At 37.7% G+C, this 10,447-nt stretch overlaps 1 protein-coding gene across 1 annotated transcript in view; it reads right to left on the reverse strand.

Annotated features, from left to right (window-relative positions):
- The window catches only part of LOC119597752, a 19,887-nt gene extending 9,754 nt beyond the window's left edge, over positions 1-10,133 (reverse strand). The window contains exon 1 of the mRNA XM_037947363.1: positions 10,008-10,133. Coding sequence (XP_037803291.1) covers positions 10,008-10,107 — 100 coding nt within the window. The 5' untranslated portion in view covers positions 10,108-10,133. The remainder of the gene's footprint in view (positions 1-10,007) is intronic.
- Between the last annotated feature and the right edge of the window lie 314 nt (positions 10,134-10,447).

The following is a 10,447-nucleotide window of genomic DNA, read 5'->3' on the forward strand; positions in this document are numbered from 1 at the left end:
CCAGACAACCTATACGCCTGTGACCACCACCCCTACGAACATAATGTGCAATCTCTCCTTGGTCACTTTGACGAAATTCGTAATGATGATTACGGAGAGAAATATCGACATCCTTTGCATTATTGAAACATGGCTTCATGGAAAAATGTCAAGTAATTTCATTAACATTCAAATTTCAGTGTTTGTAGATGAGATGCAGGGCGAGGTGGTGGAGTATGCATATACCTTTAAATCAAATGAAATATCCACTACAGCTGCAAAAATACAGCTGTAGAGGACATTTGGGAACTGTACGAAGTAGTATGTATCCCTCCTTCATTATTGGTGCACTCTATAGACACCCTCATGCTACAGGAAATCCTGCTTAACAAAATGAAAAATCATAGAACTGACCGAAGTTATCAGAAGTTATCTATGCACAAGAACGCAGTCAGTCAAAATTCGTAATGTCAACTAAAATTCGTAATATGTCAACTAAGAAACAGTCTCGGTGTCCCACAAGGCTCCATATTAGGCCCGATCTTGTTTACTCTATTCATTAACGACCTATCAACCATTGCAAACAACAGTCTCCTTGCCCAATATGCCGATGACTCAGTTTCTCCACGCTGCCCCTGTTAGCAATTTATATGAATTGATAAGAAATATTCAACAGACTCAAACAGAAGCAAATATGTATTTTGACAACAACGGCCTCAAACTAAATCCTGATAAAACTCAGTGCATCTCTATAGTTAGTCGGCAAAACATAGTCAAAATCCCTATAAACACAATCATAGAATTTGAAGGCTATCATATTAAACCAAACATTTCCGTAAAAAATCTAGGAATACACATGGACAGATTCATAACTTTCGAAACACACATAAACAACACTTACAAAAAAGTAATGTTCACACTGATATACCTAAATTACAAAAAAACAAAAGCCCAATGATGCGAGAATTACTGTTGTACAGTCCCTTGCACTCAGTATTATAAACTACTGTTCCAAAATATGGGGCTCAATAAACAAAACTCAAATACAGAAAGCACAAAAACTACAAAACTTTGGTGCAAGAGTAGCAATAGCAAACTTAAATAAACATGACCACAAAAGAAAAAGAAGATAAAATGGTTAAAAAAATTTAAAATGTCAGTTTGATACATGTATCCTTATAAATACATAAAGGGCGACTATCTTCATTGGTTAATGCCTCTACAAGAAATTAAGGGAGCATCTTTTAAACTGTCAGTGCCATCAGGCATTTAAATGAAAAACCAAACCATGTACCTCTATTGCTAATAATGTGACCATCTTATTTTATTTTATTTGATATCTCCCCTACAATGTATTTACAATTATGATAGTTTTGATTGCCAGCAGTATCACTGAACTACAACAACTACTAGATAAAGTTAGAGAAGCAAGCGAAAAGGCTGCCAAGAAAACTAAGATCATGAAGATTCAAAGATAACCGGCAATGAACAATGATGAACATGTTACAATCAATGGAGTGGTTGTGGAAAATGTGAAAGAGTTCACTTATCTTGGAGCTGTTTTAACTAATACATATGATGATTCACCAGAGATAAAAAGAAGAATTACCATTGCCAAAAACGCCACAATTGCTCTCAATAACATCTGGAAAGACCGAAGCATTACCTTACAGACAAAGCTGAGGTTATTGAACTCATTAGTTTTCCCAATTGCATCATATGGTTCTGAGTGTTGGGTGTTGAAGTAGATAGACAAGAAAAAGTTCAATAGTTTTGAAATGTGGTGTTACAGACGAGTACTGCATATTAGCTGGACAGAGAAGAAGACGAATGATGAAGTGCTGAGAAAAATAAATTGTAAAGACAGACTGTTGGACAAGAGAAAATTAAAGTTTATTGGTCATGTAATGAGAAGTAAAAGTATTAAGAAAAACTTGCTGACAGAGATGATGATGGGAAACAGAGTAAGAGGCAAACCGAAGACAAGACTGAGCGACAATATCAAAGATATTTGCGGGCTGTCGTGGTACATGGAAGAAAGCGAAGTAAGTTTATGGCGAGGTTTGGGGGAGAGGTCACGTGCAAGATGAGCATACCGTTGTTGATTATATAATATATTATATATAATTAATTAATATATATATATATACAACAAATTTTAAACACAATCATATACATTTAACATGCTATATATATATAATATATATAATATATATATAAAAATAATATATATATATATATAATATATATATATTTTATATCTATATATACTGTATGTATGTATATGTATTGTATATATATCATATATGTTTATGTTATATATATTTTATATATATATTTTCTATATTATATATATATATTATTATGTAATTATTATTATTTATTTATTATTTTTATTATATAATAATATATATTATTATATATATATATATATATTGTTATATCTGCTGCCAGATTTTCCCAAGAATCCAAACATCTTTTGTAGCGCAGATGTGGGCGACCGGTTCTTCTTGTTCTCCTGGCCAGTTCGCCATATAGGATGCCCTTTGGAATACAAACCTCATCCATGCGACTTACGCGACCAAGCTGATTGGCTGGTGAATGCACTGCCATGCATAGGGCGAATTAAGGAAAAACTATCAAGCACACACTCTCTCTCGTTCTCTCTCTCCCACACACTCTTCTCGTCCTCTCGCTCTCCCTTCCTCCAACCCTCCCTCTCTCTTTTTTTCTCTCTCTCTCGCTTTCCCTCACCCTCACCCTCACCCTCATCTCCCTCTCCCTCTCCCTCTCTCTCTCTCTCCAAACCCTCCCTCCCTCCCTCCCTACCTCGTCCTTTCTCTCTCTATTCTAGGAGCGTCTTTAAGCTACAAACAGAACCCTGGTCTCTCTGTTTTTCTTTTTCTCTCTCGTCCCCCTCTCTCTCTCCTTTCTCCCCTTTCCTTCTCCTTCTCCCCTCGATCGCTTCCCCAAATCCCCCCCCCCCCCGTACGACTTCCCCGGGAGCTCCCTCCCCTAAAATACCCCCCGCCCCCCTTTCTCTTCCCCGACCTTTTCTCTCTTTCTAGGAGCTTTTAAAACAATCCCCCCCCCCAAAAAAAAAGACCTCTTGCTTTTTCTCTTTCTCTCTTTTTAAAAACTTTTCTCTCTTTTCTCTTTTACCCCCCCTTTTTTTTTAAACCACAATCCCCCCCCCCCCAAAAAAAAAAAATCTGCTCCTTTCCTCTCCTTCTTTTTATTTTCTATTATCAAATAAATCTGTTTATTTTTCTTTTTATTTTCCCTCCCTTTTTTCGTTTTTTCACACCCCCACTAGTTCCTCACCACCAAAAATTAGCCTTTTGGGGTAAGAGAAGAAATAAAATAGTGGATAAAATAAAGAAGAATTTTAAAAAAAAGAGAAAGAGAAAAAGGAAAAGAAAAATTAGGAGGGGGGAAATTTGGGAGGGAGGAAGAAAGGGGGAAGGAAAAAAAAGCAAAGGGAAAAGAGAGAGAGACGGGGAAAAGAGAGAGAGAGAGAGAGGAGAGTGAAAAAGAGAGGGGAGAGGAGAGGAGGGGAAAGAGGGGAGAAAGAAGGGGAGAGGAGGGGAAAGGGAGAGGGAGAGGAGAGGAAAGAGAGAGGAAAAAAGGAGAGAGAGGAAGGGGAGAGAGAGAGAAGAGGAGAGAAAGAGAGGGGAGAAGAGGAGAGAGAAGAGAGAGAGAGAGAGAGAGAGAGAGAGGGAGGATAAAAGAAAGAGAGAAAGAAAAAGAAGGGGGTGACAAAGAGGTTTCCTAATCCCCTTTAATGTGGAGTGATTCACCAGCCTAATCAGCCTTTTGTGAGGATTATTGACTTATCATCAAATCCAACCCCCGGGGACCCTCAAAACGCTACTAATCACTTTTAACAAAATAAACACAACCACATCTAACTCAAACCATAAAACCCACACCCACACACCTACCCCAAAACACACCCAAAAAACACACCCCAAAACATACACACATACACATACACATCCCACAACAACACCAACAACACAATACAAAATCCAAAACACACACACAAAACACAAAACATCAAAACATAACACAAACACCCCACAAAAAACCACAAAAACACACAACCCCACACACACAAAACACCACACACACACACACACACACACACCACACCACATATATATATATATATATATATAATAATTTGTGTGGGTGTGTATACATATATATATATTAATATATATATATATATATATATATATATATATATAAAAAAAGAAGAAGAAAGATAGAAGATAAAAGATAGATATTTTTTTTGTTCAACAGCCATTTATTCCACTGGGGGAAACCCCGGGGTTCTCCTAATTAATTATTGAGAAGTCGTTTGGGAATCCCATCCTTACTTGATTGGGATTGCCCTTTCTAATCAACCGCGGTTCGGCGCGTTTACCGTTTTTTTGCCACGGCGGTGGACTTCCTCTAACGACACATGCGTTTGATTTCAAGGCAATATGTCGTTTTCTCCCCGGGCCCTGAGATCAGGCCGGCAAGTATCAGAGCGCGGGGGGCCTTTTTAAACTCCCTTTTGGGAGGGAATTGACCCGGGACCACGAAGGCCGAGGCCCTTTTATCCAACTGGACCATCGCGCCCGAGTGCGGCCAGCTAATGATTACGGTGCACAATCCTCCCCGAAAATCTCCTCCCACCTCTTTCCTTTTCTTTTGAGAGTCCAATTAGTAATAAATGTCTTTGCTCACCTTCACATTGGTACGGTCCTTTCGAATCAGTAAAAGGGAAGAAATATCCACGTTCTTGAACCGTGAGGGAGCAAGATATTGCTGCCCCACAAGCGGACCTTTACGTCACTGTCAGGTGCCTAAATGGAATCAATTTAAAATAGTATTATAAATCTGTGATTCGTAACGCGCGTGTTGTGTGTTCAATATATAGCCCTTGTGATGTGTGTAAAACACCACACACACACCACACCACACACACACACACACAACACACACACACACTGCTCACACTAAACTACACTCACAAATCACACTCAATATATATATAAAAATATATATATATATATATATATATAATTACTACACATATACATACTATGTGTGTATGTGTGTGTGTATGTGTGGTTGTGTGTGTGTGTTGTGTGTTTGTGTTGTGGGTTTTGTGTGTGTGTGTTGTGTGTGTGTTTTGGTGTGTGTGTGTGTGGTGTGGGTGGGTGTGTGGGGTGTGGTGGGTGCGCGGGTTGTGTGTTGTGTGTGTGTGTGTGTGTGTTTGGGTGTGTGTGTGTTTTGTGTGGTGTGTTTTTGGCGGTGCGTGCGTGTGCGTGGGGTGTTTGGGGTGTTGTTGGGTGGTGTGGGCGTGGTGCGTGCGTGCGTGGTGGTGTGTGTGGTGTGTGTGCATACAACCCTGAAGGTTGTGGTAATGATAGTGGGCGTGGTAGATATGGCAATAAAAAAGGGAATAATTGATTATATATCATGTATAAGGTTGATTTTTTTTTCAAATTGTATTAAGGGGATATTAATTTGTTTTTATTAGTGAAGTTGGCTTTGCAAAAAAATTTTTTCAAGTGGAGTTATAAAAAAAAAGGGACTTTTAAGGGTTGTTATCGTGTAAGAGTGAGTGTATCACATAATTTACTTACTTGCAAAGAAGGGGGCACTGTTTACTTTCGAAAACGGAGTTTTTTTACTCGGTGTGAATTATGATCCTTATAGGGAGGCAGGGAAACCTCCCTGTCCGCTCCATAGTCATTCTCTTCCCAAACCCACCGGTAATCCCTTCGGCAAATGACTTTGGGTGAAAGGGAAACCAATAATTGTAATCGATATGAGCGACACTCCCTGGATGACTGCCGTATATGGTTAACACGCCATGCGACAATCTGTGATTATACATTAATATGTACACACACATACCACACACTTGATGTTGGTGTATGTGTTATAATTTATATAGATATTATTATATATATTATATATATATATATATTTATATAAATATATTAATTTGATATAATATATAAATATATAATATACATAAAAATATATATAATAGTGTATAGAAAATACAATACAAAGAAAAAACACAGAACACACACACACACACACACACACACACACACACACAATAAATTTTTAGGGTGATTGTTGTGTGGTGTGTGTGTGTGTGTGGTGTGTGTGAAGTCCCTTGCTTCCTATATTCAGAGAAGATTCTAAAATATAAAAAAGTATATTTCCTTCTGATTAACTTTATTTTTGAATGACTGAAATCTAAAAGATTTGTTCTGAAATAACAATGCCCCCACCTGGGTTTGGATTGCAGGAACCTCGAAAACCTCCTTTGCTGTAAAGTCTTATTGAGAGCATACGTTGAAGTCTCATGGCGTTACTGAATAATTTCTCCTTTGTTTAGTGTGTGCCTAACGTACATCGTATTGAAGGTAAGAATCTTTTAATTATAATCATATAAATTATTACGTTATTTAAGCTTTAACACTTGTATTTTGGTAGGATTACTTATTAAATTAGTTATCTCTCACTAATAAATATATATATAATATATATATATTATAATATATAAAATATATATAATATATAATATCGGGTTTTTGTGTGTGTTACAATGATTTATTAAGTACTTACCGTCATGGCAATTAACCGTCGTGTTGCTCCTTTGGGGTTTCACCTTCTCGACATGAAAACCTTTTTGGGACCCTAACCAGTGGGCCTGAAATCCGCAATCCAACTTCTAGCATCTTTTCGAACTTCAGTGTAGATTTCCCCCCGAAACCATTTTGGTAATGAAGGATTTATTACAAAATTAGTCGTGCTACTTACCATTGTGGAATCTAGAGCGATGTTGATGGGAAATATAAAGAATACTATAGTTTTGGAATTTTTTTCCATGGAATACAAAAAAAAAGCAGAACTTTGATTCCCGGGAGTCATTCCAAGGTGATGTTTAGGATGCCTGGGACTCTTTCCTTTCCCTGTAAAACGATGCAATCTGAAAAAGAAAAAAAGGAGAATAGTGACATGTGTTTTTAACACCAACATACAACACCACACACACACATCACACACACCACCCCCACCACACACAAAAAACAAAAACAAAAAAAAAAAAAACCCCCCAAACACCCAAAAATAAACAAACATAAAATAAACAAAATAACACAAACCAAAAACCACATATATTAAAATAAACACCGATTTGCCGTTTTAACGCGGCTTTTGTTTTTAAAAAGTATATAAAAATTCCTCTGTTTACGGCCGCTTTACGAGGGGAAAACGGGGCGTGGGCTGTGGCCGGCGGGTCTGGCTAGTCAACTACGCCAAAATTGTTAAGAATAGAATATTGAAAGAACAAAATATTTCGTAATTGTGTTACTAAATGATACCGATATAAAATAAAAAGCGAAAGTTCCACTGTCCTGTGATATCACAAATTTACAAAAAAAATGTTCGCATCATCTCGCTTTCCGCTTTCCCCACTGATAGATGTCTTATTTTATCTTACGAGCTGTGTTACCTTTAGGGAGGATTTGTCATTATCGAAAGGAAAAATGGATCCTAGAATCTTTGAAGGGAATGTTACACTTTCGTCCGCCTGTCAGCCCATTTGCATTGAGCGGTGTCAACAAAACTATAACGTCTCGATGGTATCTGGTCAAATTTTGCATTTCCATGCAAAGATTCATAACATTATTTCTCAACAGAACCCTTTTAATATTTTAAATGATGAGACTACGATGTTTTTTCTTGAATATCCTTGTAAAATAGGGTGGCGTCCTTATATTCCGGCGAAATACTGTGTATCTATCTATTATATATATATATATATAATTATATATATATATATATATATATATATATATATATATATATGTATTATTTGTATATATGATATATATATACCTCTCTCGTATGTTATAAATAGAATATATATGATATATATATATGATATATAGTATGTATAGTATTTTTTTTTAACTGTAGGTTTTCTGTCTGAGCACGCCGTGGCCACATCATGATACTAATTGTAGTTTCATGTTTGTGATGCTCTTGGAGTGAGTACTGTGGGTCCCCCAGTTTCCCTTCCACGGAGAGTGCGGTGTTACCTTAGGTAGTCATTCGCTCTATTTCTCCGGGCTTGGGACCACACTGAACTTGGGCTTGGCTTGCCCGCCCACAAATCACCATGTATGTCTGTTGGTAATGTGATATGTCGGCAGGTATTTTTCTTCCCTTAGAATACTTACTATTATACATATTTACATACCCAATAAAGAATAGTAGGTAAAGTGTGAATTTTGATACATCTAAAAAAAACTTTGGGGGGAAAGCTTATCATAACAAAAAGAAGCCCATGAGCGTCCACTAGTAACCGGCGATATTTTTGGCTCTTACGACTGATCATACATACACTGTTCGATTCTTTTGCAATGAGGCGTATTGTCCATAGTTTAATATTTTTCCAGACAAATTATTTTCATAAAGCTATAGTAACTAGCTTATTAACTAATACATGGGCAATGATTTATCTTTTTTTTGTTGTTCATTAAAGAAGTGTCAAATTTCGCCGCTACAGTATTTTTAGGATATTTCTGGACGTGATATTGCCTTATTATGTAATTTAAACATTCCCCTGCGACTGTTGAGTCTCCCAAAAATATACCATATATTTCCTGGTTATTGTTGGAGGTTCAGTGTAAGAAAGGGAAAGTATCAGGTTCCATGATTGCATCCATCTTTATTGACGCTCCAATCGCTTTTGCGATACCAGACTTGGTCAGCGGATTGCTGCCTGTGCTGCCAACATGTACGTACACTCTGAATATAGATCTTACAACCCCAACATTGATTTATTGACAGGTAGCAATGTTTCTTGCATTCGCTGAATTCTATCTAAGAACTGATCATTACAATTTCCTTAGTAATCTTAGCTGTTAGTGCCAGTTAAATAAAAAGTAAATTCAACAATTGCAATTGCGAGCTGAATTCAAACTGATTTTCATCATTATTTGCCACTGCCAGTAAGTTAGTGGAACGCCTAATAACAGTAACTAAAACAACGAAATTAAAAGAAATGATCATTTATTATCAATAATGGAGGAGAATGTTGCACCATACTTACATTGGGTCCTATATATTAACCTGAAAGAAGAAGAAGAAGAAGAAGGAAGAGAGAGAGAGAGAGAGAGAGAGAGAGAGAGAGAGAGGAGAGAGAGAGAGAGGTGGGGGAAGGGAGACAGATAGATAGGTAGATAGAGAGGGGGAGAGGCAGAGAGAGAAGAAGAAGAAGAAGAAAAAGAAGAACAGAAGAAAAAGAAGAAAGATAGCGGAAGAGAGAGAGAGAAGAAGACGAAAAGAGAAATAAATAGATAGATAGAGAGAGGGGGGGGGGGAGATATCTTAAGCTGCCTTCGGTAGAGCGAGGAAAGCCCAAACACACTGGATTTTTTTCCAATGCTTGGGAGAAGCGTTCAGGGTTACGGCAACGCGCTTTGCTATCTTACGTCATCGTTTAAAACTTCGTCCCTCCAAATCTGAAACCAAACCTGAAATTCGTTTCTGAGGCCCACCTCGTGTACATTGGGCTTAATTTTACACCAGAAAGGCCTAGGCGTGCTTATATTTTACAGCGGAAATGCGTTTCATATATTTCTGTATCCAGAGATCAAAGAAACCACGAACACGGAGATTTTTTTTTTCGTTTTAAATAGACACACAGTGTCTCAATGCATTTCTTCGACTTTGTATATGGTCAATAAAGTATGTGTGAGGGAGAGGGAAGGAAAGAGAATCGGTACTAAACGGTTTGGTATTATCCTTGGCTTCAGCATTATCTTTGCAAACAAAAAGCTCAACTGTAGTACTTGTTTACCACGCATTCATAAACAATCATCACGCTTCCGCTTCTAACGGCACATCATCATACATCTTCAGTACTAATGTTGCCGTAAGCACCATACTCGGCTTCAGCAGCACCCTTGACTTCAGAACGAGCCATTTTCTGCACTGACCTTCATCGAAGTGTCGCGCCCAAGAAACTCCAATGAGCAGGAGGAACACTGTGAGCGCAATGGGAGCCGCCGCCTCCCTTAGTTGCCTGCGCTGCAACATCGGCCTCTGCTTGCACCGCCGCTTCACTGACGTCTGCGACGCTGCCTCATTGCAACACGCCCCTTTGGCCCTTATCGGGGCCGTAAGACTTTAAATCCTCTTTTGAGGTGAAATGATCCTGGCTTACATTGCAGCGCCCTCACGAAAGCAGTGTGTGTGAAGTTCATTCATTTTCCAGAGAGAACTTAACAGTAATAGTAGTAACAATCATCATATTTTGTGTTTTGGTTGCAATAAGATAATTAGTAATATATAAGTTGTAATGGTAACAGAAATAAAGATAATAATAACGACAAAGAAGACAATATTAATGTAATGGCAATTTTACAACCATTGCCAT

This window comes from Penaeus monodon, chromosome 40, assembly GCF_015228065.2.
Source record: "Penaeus monodon isolate SGIC_2016 chromosome 40, NSTDA_Pmon_1, whole genome shotgun sequence".
Classification (NCBI taxonomy): domain Eukaryota; kingdom Metazoa; phylum Arthropoda; class Malacostraca; order Decapoda; family Penaeidae; genus Penaeus; species Penaeus monodon.